This window comes from Spermophilus citellus, assembly GCF_964194105.1.
Source record: "Spermophilus citellus genome assembly, chromosome: 10".
Taxonomy (NCBI): domain Eukaryota; kingdom Metazoa; phylum Chordata; class Mammalia; order Rodentia; family Sciuridae; genus Spermophilus; species Spermophilus citellus.
In genome coordinates, this window is record NC_138197.1 from 76,631,278 (window position 1) to 76,645,469 (window position 14,192).

The 14,192-nt window shown below is 41.2% G+C and overlaps 1 protein-coding gene across 1 annotated transcript; it reads right to left on the reverse strand.

The window, feature by feature from the left end:
* Positions 1-3,014: 3,014 nt before the first annotated feature.
* On the reverse strand, positions 3,015-3,953 carry LOC308657665 (olfactory receptor 10P22-like; the record flags this gene model as incomplete). Its single annotated transcript, XM_081309585.1, has 1 exon — positions 3,015-3,953. One exon carries the CDS (start codon positions 3,951-3,953, stop codon positions 3,015-3,017), a length of 939 nt encoding a protein of 312 aa, XP_081165711.1.
* Positions 3,954-14,192: the final 10,239 nt, after the last annotated feature.

A 14,192-nucleotide genomic window follows, 5' to 3' on the forward strand; every position in this document is an offset into this window, starting at 1 on the left:
GCCAGGGAAATTTCCATTATCCAGAGTGGGCAGTGCCAGCAGCATCCTATCTAGACCATTCCTATGGTATAACCTTAGCTGGCCTCTCAGCTTCTCTAGGTTCCCAACCATTTTCTAAGCCTGGTTCTCCAGAATCTCTTTCAATGCCATAAGCTACCAGAGTCCATTTTTCTCCAGAATTGCTTATTTTCTCCTTGCTTCTCTCTAATGGCCCCTAGGAAATGGCCCACCTGATCCCTTCTCAATTTTCCCCCTCATAACTTGCACTAGGATTTTCTCTTTTCCAAATCCCTTCTCCTCTAAATGTCATACACAGCTCTTCCTTTCCTCTCTTCAACATGACACATGTTAGACTTTCCAGCAATGTTAGGGAGATTTTTTAATAGGGAAAATCCAGAATTGTTATGACATCTAAAAACTTTGATGAAGTTCATGTGAATAGAAATGATATTGTAGAAAAGCCATAGAAAAGCCATCATAGCAAAAACTGAAACAGATTAGTTCACTCTGATATTTCACTTTGCTAAGCAGTTTTATTAAAGCTATTTGTTTACCTTTTTTTACAAATATCTATCGATCATCTGCTATGTTCTAGACACTAATTCTAAGTACCAGGAATATACAAGGTGAACAAGATAGGCAACATCCCTACCCTTATGGGACACTGCATTTTAATGAAGGAAGTCATAAGTAAATAAAGAAGGAAATTTCGGGTAATGCAAAGAAATTATGTGGTAAAGGGGGAGAGGGGATGGCTGCATTTAATCCTCACAACAATCATGTGGAACGCAGGAACTATTATAATTCTGATTTTAGATAAGGAAGGCCACTGTTCACACAGGTACCAAGAATGGAATTCTGATCATGCACAGAACTCACATCAAAGGAAACCATTCCTTCCTCCTAAATAGAGTTCATCAGAGATTTCTACTTAGATCCTCACCTCTAACTGCATGCAGTTCCAGTCCTGCTTAAACAGAACCTGGCTATGGGGGCTCTCATGTTTGAAATTAAATATACAGGACACCTAGTTAAATTTGGATTTTGGATAAACGATTTTTTTAAGTGTAAACAATGTCCAAAATATTTTCCCCAGAAAGATAAAACAATCTGATCCTTCAAGCTAAATATTTCAAGAGACATACTAACAATTTATTTGTTGGTTACCTGAAATTTGAATTTAATCGGGTGCCCTGTGTTTTAACCGAGCACCTTAAAAATAAGGACTTGAGCCTCTCGAGCTGATGGTCACCATGCTGAGGAGAGAAGCAGGAAGATTCTCAGAGCCAAATGAGTCCAGCTCCACCATATCCTTCTTCTTCTGCCTCCACTCTCAGCTCAGAACAAAGGAGAAAAGGGCAACATCTCTCTCCTTGTTTTGTTCAGACACCAAATCTTTCATAAAGCACTCCCTTAGGCCTAATTCTGATGCCTTATGATATCATATTACCCTGTGCTCAATAAACTGAGGAAAAGCCAGTCCATAGCTTTCTCAGTGGATTCTTTCTGCCCTCTAAGAATATTAAATACCAATCTGTACCTTCACCCATCCTCCTCTTTTCTGGGCTCTCTAGTGCCAACTCATTTCTGACTCTTAGTCCATTTCCCTGCCCTGAAAATTGTGGGGAAAGCCATTTGATTGAACCATAAAACAATAAAAATTCTTGTGGAGGGTAATTTGGCAGAATGCTTCAGAAACAATTTGGTTCAGCATTTCCATTTCTAGAATTCTGTGTTAATGAAAGCATAAAATAAATATACAAAGATATAAGTATAATCATATCTATTTCAACAATATTTACAACAAAAAATCCTTTAATCCAATGATAGGAAATTACTTAAAATTATAGTACATCCATAAAAGTATTTTAGATATTAAAAGCATGTTTTAAAAGTCTCCTGATATTGTACAATGTTAAAATATAGTTTAATAAAGTAGAAAATTTATTACAAAGCAATTTAGACAATATAATCTAATTTTTAGTTTTCAGACATATGCATATATACATATACAGATTAAAACAGGCTGCAGTAATTTCCCGAGGACATTATTACCAACAAAAAATGTCAATATTTCTTTTCTTCTGAATGCAAGATTCTCTGCAATTAACAGTGCTATTTTTGTAAACTGGGAAAGGAAAAAAATCAATGCTATTTAAAGGTTCTGTGCTTTGAGTGATTTCCCCCACTGTGCGGCTCCCTTCTGTGGCTTCTAACTGAAGGAGAATTTGCAAACAAGCAAGAACTGGCTTCCCAAGAAAAAGTAAAGTGGTTGCGGATCCCTCTGGCCAGAAAAATTAAGTGGACTCCAAGTAGAAATATTGCTGGAAACGAAAGTGTCATTTTGGTAGTGTAAGGTCTAAGTCAGACCTTCTGATCAGAGCCAGGGAAAAGAGATGGATGTGCATTTCCACCGTGGGAAAAGAGGGAGAAATGAGGAGCAAGTCTGTCAAGGGGCTGGGCAAAGAGGTTCAGCAGAGAACACCAACATCCAGGAACCCCCAGAAAGAAGTCTTCAGTCAGGAGCAAACTAACTGGACTAGTACCGCCAGACCAAAGCAGCACCAAGACTTGTCTCCTGAACTTCCAAATTCAAACCAACTACTCCCTGCCCCTGTTCCTTCCCTGGCACCATAGACACCCAGGCTGGTCATCGCACTGGAGTAAAGGAGCTTTTGTTGCAGCAGAGGTGCCCGATGCCAGAGAGAAAGGCTGGCAATGAGGAGTCTCTGGGAGAAATAGGAAGAGGAACAGCTTAAGGGTGAGTTTGCCCAGCTCTGAGCCTACAGTCAAGTCAGGTCAAGGCCATAGGAACAGGCCCCAGAAGCAGAGCTTCGAGCAACACATTGGTGCCTTGGGCCCTCATGCTGAGTGGAGCAAGGAAACCCACACTCTCACACCAACACAAGGCAGGCTAGACCCTGTGCACTGCAGGTCCCTGCTTCTCCCTCCTCCTCAAAAACAGCCAGAGATCAGGTCCTTGCCTCCAGGAATTCAGGAGCCAGGAAGCAGCGTCAAGGGCTCCAAAGGTATCTCTTCATGAGTCGCCTCATGGCTCCTGTGACCTCCTTGTTCCTCAGAGTGTAGATAAAAGGGTTTAACATGGGGGTGACAACTGTGTAGAAGACAGCAAGGATCTGGTCCATGTCCCGAAAGGAGCCTGCCTGAGGCTTCATATAGGCAACAGTCCCAGTCCCAAAAAAGAGCATGACCACAAACAAGTGAGAAGAGCATGTAGAGAAGACTTTTCGACGCCCCTGGGATGTTGCAACCCCAAGGATAGTGGCAAGAATACAGGCATAGGAGATCACAATCAGTGAGAAGGGGGTCAGAATAAAGGCCACCGTGACAGCAAGGTTCCCCACTTCACCCCAGAAGGGGCTCCCACTAACCAGTCTCAGCACCGGCAGGATGTCACACAGGAAGTGATGGACGGTGTTGGCACCATGGAAGGGCAAGGTGAAGATGAAGATGGAGTGAGTGGTGCCAGTGATGACACCCATGAGGTAGGAGGCCCCCACCATGCCCACACACGCTGCCTGGTTCATCAGGGTGGGATAGTGCAGCAGTCGGCAGATGGTGGCATACCGGTCATAGGCCATGGCAGTGAGCAAGCAGCATTCCGTGATGCCAAAGAGGGCAAAGAAATACAGCTGGGTGAAGCAGCTGGCACGTGGGATGGTCGGGCAGGAGGAGAGGAGATCAGCCAGCATCCTAGGCACAATGGTGGTGGTATATAGGACCTCCACCAGGGAGAAGTGGCGAAGGAAGAAGTACATGGGGGAATGCAGAGCAGAGTCTGCCGGTGTAAGGAAGATGATCAGGGAGTTGCCCAGCAAGGTGATCAAGTAAATGCAGAGCACCCCCCAAAACAGAGGGCCCCGGAAAGAGCCAAAACCTGAGAACCCAATCAAAACAAACTCAGTTACTGCTGAGCCATTGCCACTCTCCATGTCCCCAAAGCCAGACTGGAAAAAGGAAAATAAAGAGGGCTCATGCAGCAGCAGGAGGTAGCCAGGCAAAGACAAGGGCTGCAGCAGAGAAGATGTGGGAAAGTCCCTAAGAACATCCCAGCTCTCCAGAGTAGGATGGGTGAGCCCCCGGCTGCTTTGACTCCTTCCCAGAAAAAATGCCTCAGAGCAGAAGAAAGAAAAAGAAATGACAAAATCATAGAATTTGCAGGGAAATGGATGGCATTAGAACAGATTATGCTAAGTGAAGCTAGCCAAGCCCTAAAAAACAAATGCCAAATGTCTGCTTTGATATAATGAGAACAACTAAGAACAGAACAGGAAGGAAGAGCATGAGGAAAAGACTACAGTAAACAAAGACGAATGGGGGGAGAGAAACGGGGAGAGAAGGGAAAGCACATGGAAATGCTAGGAGACCTTCAATGATACATAAAATTATAAGAGGTTATGAGGGGCAAGGGGGAAGGAAAAAGAGGGAGAGAATTGAACAACAGCAGGGGAGGTAGAGAGGGAAGATGGGAGGGGAGGGGAGGGGGGGATAGTAGGGGTTAGGAAAGGTAGCAGAATACAACAGTCACTAATATGGCATTATGTAAAAATGTGAATATGTAACAGATGTGATTCTGCAATCTGTATTTGGGGTGAAAATGGGAGTTCAAAACACAATTTGAGTCAAATGTATGAAAGATGATATATCATGAACTATGTAATGCTTTAAATAATCAATAAAAAAAAAAAAAAAAAAAAAAAAAAAAAACAACCAAGGGAGTTAAAGGGAAGATTGCAGACCGCCCTGGATGCTGGGGGTTTGACAAACACCAAGGTGGTTTATTCCACTTGTCCAGGTACTGGGTTTAGGAGCAAAGAGCTTAAGAAACTGATTGAGACTACAGGCAGAAAAGTGGGTGAGCAGACAGAATAAACAAAGCTGGCAGAAAGAGACAGAGGCAGAGAGTTAAGTGAATCCGACAACAAAGTGAAAGTGAAAGAGAGAAGACACAGGACTGAAGGCCAAAGCACAGGAGCCTGTGCAGCTTTTACCCATAGAGGGGTCCCCATGGCCCTCAGAATGTGCCTCCTGGCAGCACATCATAGCAGCTCAGTCCTCCCAAGAGCCTAGATCCCAGAGCAGAGGGTGGAAAGGAAAGTAGATGGGGGAAATAAAAAAGGAGGGAGGAAGTGGCTTCCTTCTGCCACATCACAGTGCTAAGCTGCCTGCAGTCAGGTCAGGGTGTGGAGCATCCTCCTAAGGACAACTGAGATCCATGTAGAGGGGCTGGCATGTATCCACGGTCCCTCAGCAAGGGCTGAATAAAGCTGGGCTCAGATGCCCAGTGTTCTAACTACTTGGTCAGTTTCTGTAGGCTGCCTGCTCAGTCCACTATTTCCAGAGCTGTCCTCTGCCCAGCCCATCGGAGTTAGTCCCTAGCCTCCTTTACACTGTCTGGAAAGTAATTTAAAAAAAAAAAAAAACTTTCTGGAAAATGGTGCTATTCCTCAAACAAAAGAACTGTTGAAATAGCAACTCCCAACCCATCCCAGGATTTATATCCACTCCCCAGCTCCTGAAAGAGGCTGCAGTGTTCTCTAAACTTCTAAAACAGGAAAGTCTCTCTTAGATCTTAGTGGGACAGATGGTTTCCCGTGCAGCAGGGGATCACAAAGGTGACCCAAGAGGATGCCTCAGTCACTAATAGCTCAATGAATAAATACCTTCCAAATACATGTATCAATTAAATGAAAAATAAATGTTCTTCTTTGACACATGTTCATGTCCCATTTAGTGATCTAGGGAGACCCTTTTAATTCAAAGCAGCCTGTTCTTTACTTGGGTTATTTTCTTTTTTAGGTTGTTCAAATTTAAATTTAGATAAATAAACACGTTTAAATTGCTTAAATTCCAAAGAATTTATGCAGGTAGTTTGCCCTCAAAAAGGGACGTGTAGACTGCACATTCTTTACAGAAAGAGGAGGGAGCTGTGTACCGACAGTGGAACAACTTGCCCACCACCACCTCAGCCAGGTGACCATGGTCAACATCAACCCTGATAAATCATGCTGATAGAACATGCCTTCAATATGATTTGATGAAAAGAGCACTTCACCTCTGTGGCCTTCCCCCATAACCCCAGGCTAATCATGAGAAAAACATCAAACAGATTCTAGTCGAGACTTCTCAAAACTTTCAAGTTCCCCAAAAGAAAAAAAAAAAGCCTAAGAAACTAAAGAAACATGACAACTAAAATGTGATATGGTAGTTATGGGAAAAGGACAGTAAGTAAAAACTAAGGGAATCTGAATAAAATTTGGACTTCAATTAACCATTATATATCAATAAACTTCATAAATTGTGAAAGGTATTACTAAGAGAGAACACTGAATGTAGGATATATGGGAATTCCATATACTATCCTAGCAATTTTTCTTTAAGTTAGAGCTACCCTAAAATAAAGTTGTTTCTCTTTTTAAAAATTTATTTATTATCCAGGTACAATGGTGCACACCTGTAATCCAGTGACTCAAGAGGCTGAGGCAGGAGGATTGCAAGTTCAAAGTCAGCCTCAGTAATTTAGTGAAGTCCTAAGCAACTCAGCAAGAACCTATCTCTAAATAAAATATAAAAAAGGGCTGGGGATGTGCCTCAACAGTTAAGCACTCCTGGGTTCAATCCCTGGAACCAAAAAAAAAAAACTGCTTTATTGACATGGAAGGACATTTGGAATATATTGCAAAGTAATAAAATAAGATAAAAACATTAAATTTTCAATAAAAAAAATTTATTAAAATAGATGAGAGAGCGAGAGAGAGAGAGAGAGAGAGAGAGAGAGAGACCAAAGTACTGACAATGAAAAGCTCTAAATGGAATGAATTGGGGGAATTAAATAGGTTCTTTTTTAGTTTTTGCAGTTGTTACTATATTTTTGCTATATTTTAAATTCACTGATCATACAATAGGTGAAAAACTATATAAAACATTTAAATAAAATGATGGAATTAATTCATATTTATATTTTAATGTCTAATTTATTTTTAATCAATTATGCCTACTTTTGCATCTTTGGAAATATTTTATCACTGGTTTGACTTTTTTAATTAGGTCAATAGTGAATGCTTCCAATCATCACTATGCATTTTTTAAATGTATTCCTGGTAGAAAGGCTACAAACAGGTCTAAGGGTATAGCTCAGTAAGGGTGCTAGTCTAGCATGCATGAGGCCCTGGCATCAATCCCCAGTGGAGTCAGAATAAAATATGGACTACAAGCAGAACATGGAATGACTAGTTCTTAACTGTTTCCAGCTTTGGAATGGTGGAGAGGGGGCTCTGGCTCTGTCACATCTGTCACCAGACTGGGTTGACTTGGCTGATTTGTCTGGCTAGGTATGTGTCCCCTTCTTCCCTCACTTCCTCCCAAAGCTAAGCCTTCAGAGGAAGAGGACAACTTTCCCATGGGGCTGGGGATGTGGCTCAAGCAGTAGCGCGCTCTCCTGGCATGCGTCTGGCCCGGGTTCGATCCTCAGCACCACATACCAACAAAGATGTTGTGTCCGCCGAGAACTAAAAAATAATAAATATTAAAAAATTATCTCTCTCTCTCTAAAAAAAAAAGAGGACAACTTTCCCTGATAGAGAAGGACTATTCTTGGGGCAAGGGTGTAGGAATGGCTGTACTCACCTGCTAGAACCTCCAAATGAGCTGTCAAAGTTGTTTCCAGATTTATAATGTTCAACACGTCTGCAATTTCCAATTAAAAGGAGTTGTAAACAAAGATAGATGTGGTGGACTCTGGAAAATGAACCAAAAAGAAAGTGTTTTGGTTGAGGTGGGGGGAGCTTTGCTGGGATTTTTATTATTTTCCACCACAAAAGTCTGCACAGTTCTGGAGCAGCTGGATTGTGGCATTCTTGTAAATGGGATCACACTGCCTCCGTGTGGTCAATCTCTGAAAAGCCACCTTAAAAACTGACTACCTGAACTGATAGATGAGGAAATGATAAAAATAAGAGCCTTGAAAATCTACCCATCCTCTCAGTCTTCACAAAAAGAAATTAAGGTCAAGAAAAACTCCTATGAGGCCTTTGATAAAATACAGCAGCCATTTGTGTTAAAAAAAATAAAAAACACTGGAAAAATTAAGGATAGAAAAAAATTACCTCAATATTATTAAGTTCATATATATATATATATATATATATATATAGAACTTAATAATATATATATATAATTATATATATATGACAAACCCAAGCCAATATCATACTGAATGGAGAAAAACTGAAAGAAAAAATTCTGCTATGTTCATAGAAAAATATACCACAGTGAAATGCACCTTTATGTATATCTATAAAGCAACAATTAAAAACAGATAAATAAATAGAAGGAAGGCCAGTAGAGTAGAGCAAGAGGAATGGGGCAGAGAAGGAGGGAAAGAAAAGAAGGGACTCCAGGGACAGAAAGAGATCAAGTTAAATTTCGTGCCAAAAGTACATATGGGAGGAGTGGGGCTGAGGCTCAGTGGTAGAGTGCTTGCCTAGCATGTATGGGGCACTGGGTTAGATCCTCAGCACCACATAAAAATAAATAAATAAAATTAAGATAGTGTGTCCATCTACAACTAAAAAAATATGTTTAAAAATACATATTGGAGAAAATATAGCTTTTGACAAATGGTGCAAGGGAAACTGGATACCCATATGTAGAAGAATGAAACCAGATCCCTATCTCTTGCCCTTCAAAAAAGTCAATACAAATGAATCAAACACTTAGGAATTAGACCAGAAACTTTTCAACTGCTAGAATAAAACATAAGGTCAACACTCCATCATATTGGTGCAGCCACAGACTTCCTTAACAGGATCTCTAAAGCTCAAGAAATAAAACCAAGAATCAATAAGTGGGATGGCATCAAATTTAAAAGCTTCTGCATATCAAAGGAAATGATTGAGAGTGTGAAGAGACAGCCTATATACTGGGAGAAAATCTTTACCAGCTACTCCTCCAACAGAGGATTAATATTCAGAATATATAAAGAACTCAAAAAAAACAATCAATAAATGGGCAAAAAAACTAAACTGATATTTCTCAAAAGAAGAAACACAAATGACCAACAAATATATTTTGTAAATGTTTATTATATCTAGAAACCAGTAAAATGCAGATCAAAACTATACTTAAGATTTTGTCTTGGGGCTGGGGATGTGGCTCAAGCAGTAGCGAGCTCGCCTGGCATGTATGCAGCCCGGGTTCGATCATAGCACCACATACAAAACAAACATGTTGTATCCGCTGAAAAACTGAAAAATAAATATTAAAAATTCTCTCTCTCTCTCTGTCTTAAAAAAAAAGATTTTGTCTCACTCCAATCATAATGGTAATTACCAAGATACAAATTATAATAAATGCTGGCCACTCATACATTGTTGGTGGGGTTATAAATTAGTAAAACCACTATGGAGATCAGTATGGAAGTTCCTGAATAGACTAGGAAAGGCTCCACCACATGACCCACCTATCCTATTATCCTAAAGAACTAAAATCATCATACTATAGTGATACAACCATATCAATGTTTATAGCAGTGCAATTCACAATAACCAAGTTATGGAACCAGCACAGGTCAACAGACAATGGATTAAGAAAATGTGGTATATATACACAATGGAATTTTACTTAGCCATAAAAAGAATGAAATTATGGCATTTGCCAGTAAATGGAACTGGACAACATCATGCTAAGTGAAATAAAACAGACTCAGAAAGTTAAAGATTGAATGTTTTCTCTCACATATAGAAGCTAGAGCAAAGTAAGGGGAGATTGAGGGAGAAGGAAGAGGGATGGGAAAGGGGAGGAAAGGTGGAATTAATTTGACAAAATTGTGCTATGTGAATGTATAAATGTACTACAGTGAATGCCACCTTTATGTATATCTATAAAGAACAAGTTTTTTTAAATAAATATGGTTTAGGGTTGTGGCTCTGGCTGGAGTGCTTGCCTAGCATGCATGAGGCCCTGGGTTTGAGCCTCAGCACCACATTAAAAAAAGAAAGATAAATAAATAAAATAAAGGTATTGTGCACATCTACAACTAAAAAATAATATTTAAAAATAAATAAATAAATAGAAGGAAAACCAATAGAGTAGAGGAAGGAGAATAGGGGAGGGAAGAGGGAAGGAAAAGGCAGGCACTGGGGACTGAAATGGAGCAAATTAAATTCCTTGCGTGTTTGATTGTGTCAAAATGAACCCAACTGGGCTGGGGATGTGGCTCAAGCGGTGGCGCACTCACCTGGCTTGTGCGGGGCACTGGGTTCGATCCTCAGCACCACATAATATAAAATAAAGATGTTATGTCCACCGAAAACTGAAAAATAAATATTAAAAAATTTTCTCTCTCTCTTTAAAAAAATGAACCCAACTTATTATGCATAACCATAATGTACCAATAGAAGCATTTTTATAAAAAGAAGGAAAATCTTCTATTGTTTTGGAAGAGCTAAGGCTGGTAACAACATGTGTCATAGTTACAACAAGGTTTAAATAATCTCACACTATGGATAAGGAAACTGTGCTAATAGAGATGAAATACTTGCCCAAGGTCATACAGACTGACAGAAACAGAGCCACAACTCAAACCCAGCCCATCTGTCCCCAAAGCCAGTATAACTGAATGCTGTAAACCCAGCCTCCAAATCCAACACTCAGCCCACATGTCTTTGTAATCTGTCTGCATCTAGATCACAGAAAGAAGATGCCTTGGAGATGTCTGTTCTAATTGCGTCATGTTACAGAAGAGGAAAACAGGTGGAGAGAATATACAATTTATCCATAGTCACCAAGGGACAGAGCTAGGAATGGTCAGGGTCTCTCTAGGTCTCTGTTCTACCTACTCATCTACTAAAGTTCTGTGAATGTATATCTTGTGTGTGCACGTGTGTGTGTGTGTGTGTGTGTGTGTGTGTGTGTGTGGTGGCAATCCTACTCGTAGGAAGAGTAACCAGGAAATCCCCAGATCAATTCCCAACAATAACAGTAGCCAGCCCTGTTCCATCACAGAGTTTGAGGTATAATATAGGGATCAAAAGTTAGAGAAGGAAGAGAGCATTGATGATATAATGTATCACAACTGGGTCCCTGAAGGCCTAAAGGCATTTCAGTGGGGACAAGATCCCAGACACACTTCTCTGAAATCTAATATGTAAAGTTCAGAGGCCTACATGAAACCACCAGGATATCAGATAAACATATGGTTCCAGCCATATGCCCTGTTTCAATTAGCTTTTTGTGTCAAATACCAAAATGCCCATCAACAACAACTTAGAGGAGGAAAAGTTTATTTGGGGCTTACATTTTCAGAGGTCTCAGTCCATAGATGGCCAACTTCATTGCTTTGGGCCCAATGTGAAGAAGTACATCATGGGGGAAGGGCCCAGCAGAGGAAAGCCAATCAGAAAGCAGAATGTGAAAGAGGGAGAGGAAGGAGCCTCAGGGAAAATGCCCCCTTCTAGGGCACACCTGCAGTGATCTACCTCCTTCAGCCCTGCCCCACATGCCTACAGTTATAACCCAGTCCCTTCAAACTAGGATGGACTGATTAGGTTACAGCTCTCATAATCTGATCATTTTATTTCCAGATATTCCTGCATTAACAGGAGCTTTGGGAGATACTTCATATCCAAACCATAACGTGCCCTTTTCTGCCCCAGGATAGAAGCTTCTTCCATGCTCCTGCCTCAGCAGCAGAACTCAGTGTTTTACAAGTCCCAGGGAGCAGTAGGCACACTGAGGCAGGAACAAAGAGGGTGCAAGAAGTTGGCACTGGCAAGAGAGAGGAAAACATGTCCAGAGACAAGAACAGAACTTCCCTGATGCCCCCCAAGGTAGGGGTACTCTGAGTGCCAATGAGCAGAGAAAGCTAAGGGCAAGGAGCCGGGCCATAAGTGCCGTGAAAATGTTTAAGCAGGAGTTGCTCTCACCCCAAGGGGGATGTTTCCATTCAGGTAAACGTGTAGGTGAGGGGCTGCAGTGTTTGAGGTGTGCACTGATGGAGGGACATGGGGGAAGCCACAGAGAGGGAAAGTGAACTGAAGAATAATGTGAAAATAAGAGAAAAGGGACCAGAGGCTGTTGGTCAACCTCTCAAAGATAAGAAGATGAAACTGGTCTCAAGCTGAAAACATTGTACATACACTGAAGAAACTAGAATTGAGGTGTTTTTTTCCCTAGAAACCATAAAAAAAAAAACAGATAAGGCTGAGAAAGCCATTACTCTGAGCCCCAGAACTTCTGGACTCCCCTGGGCCAAGCTTGCTTTCTTATGGATAACTGGGTAAAGGAAGATCTCACAGGGATTAGGTGCTCCTGAGAGAGAAAACTTGGGACAGGGAAGAGCCTCTTCAACCCCCTGAGATCCTTCTTACACTTCAAGTTTGAGCAGTAACTTGCATCCAACCAGATGCAACTTAATGATTAACAAATACTTTCTCCCTGTGACTGCTGGGGAGGTTTTAATTAATTCCCTAGGGCCAACCAAGTCTCCCTGTATCCCTCACCTCTCCTCCCCAGCTTCATTGCCTCCAGTGCCTCCGCAGCAGTAATTACCTGCTACAAATGAGAACATCTCCAGCAGCACAGCAGTAATTATAGCCACAAGAACTCCACAATTAATCTCGCCCTCAACATTAAAAAAAAAAAAATGGCATCCTAACCTAAATAGATCACTTGAGCAATTTCCCTGCATTATCCCATTTGGCCTCACATCAGCCCTAGAGACCGACCTGGCAGGTTATTAATCATTGGCCTGTTTCAGTGATAGGAAAATTTAGAAGCCAAGTGATTTCAGTCACTTGGCCAACAAGGATGGAGATGAGACCTGAAATCTGGAAGACAAATCCCTGGAGAGAACCCCAATATACTCTCCAGCACACAGTTCTGCCCATCTTGAGACCCCCATCTCCCCACAAGCTCTGTCCCCACATCTGTTATTTGTCCTTTGAAAACCCAACTCTTTACAACACCAAGAGACTACAGTGTCCTACAAAGCAACCTAGGAACAGCTGACCTTCTCAGAAACCCCAGCTTCTCACATCCTGACTCCCACCACCATGCCAGATCCTGGAGCAGGAGAGAGTGCACCCCATGGGCAGGTCATTGGTCCTTGCCACAGTCCCCACTGTACCTCTATCACACCACCCACAACTCTGCCCAATTACCTGTCTCCTTCTACCCTGATCCCAGAGCTAAGGAGATCCCTGCTATTTATATTTACTTGTTTAAAGGGCACAACATAAATAGTTACCATGACATATAGAACACCATAATGTGGCAAGATTTAATTGCTTAAGAAAATAAAGAAAAAGAAAAAAATTTTTAAAAAGAAAGGTAGGGATATAAAACAGGGTCAGGAATGAAACTAAAAATTGTCTAAAGTAAGATCTATGCCCTTCCTAAGGGTGACCACAAGTTCGGCTCAAAACTGTTTAGCAACCAACCCGAAAAGGACAGTCTGGCCCATTCTTGAGTTAACCATGTCCGTGAGATAAAACAGAGCCAGATTACACAGAGAAGTACAACTATTCTTGGAATTAAAACCAAGGCCACTCCTGGAGAGAGAGGATGGTCCATAGCCTTACCATTACCTTGACAGTGAGTTTTCTAAGATGTGTCAAATAACTTCCCTCAACACAAGGAATGCTATTATACCAAACTACCTCTGCAGTTGTGGGGAAAAATAGGATGCTCCATGTATTCTTTCCTGGTGGAGCTTGATCTAAGGCAGAATTTCTCAACCTCAGCACTATTGACATTTGAGGCCAGATAACTCTGTTGTGGGGCTTGGTCATATATCCTAGGATGTTTAGCAGCATACCTGGTCACCATCCACTCCATAGCAGTAGCCTCCTTCCCTCCACTAGTGACACCAAAATGACTCCAGACATTGTCAAATGTCTCCTGGAGGATAAAATTGGCCCTAGTTGAGAACCAGTGATCCAAGAGCAGAAATCATTGCTCCTTTTTTTTTTTTTTAATAGAGAGGCAAAGAAGGAACACCTGGTTTATTTTTATTATTTTTTACAGCTTTATTGAGGTATGATTTAAGTACCACTCATTTAACATATGTGGTTTTTAGTATGTTCACAAAAGTGTGCAACCATCATCACTATGCAATTTTAGAACATTTTCTTCATGCTAAAAAGTAATTATGTACCTCTCAGCAGTAACTT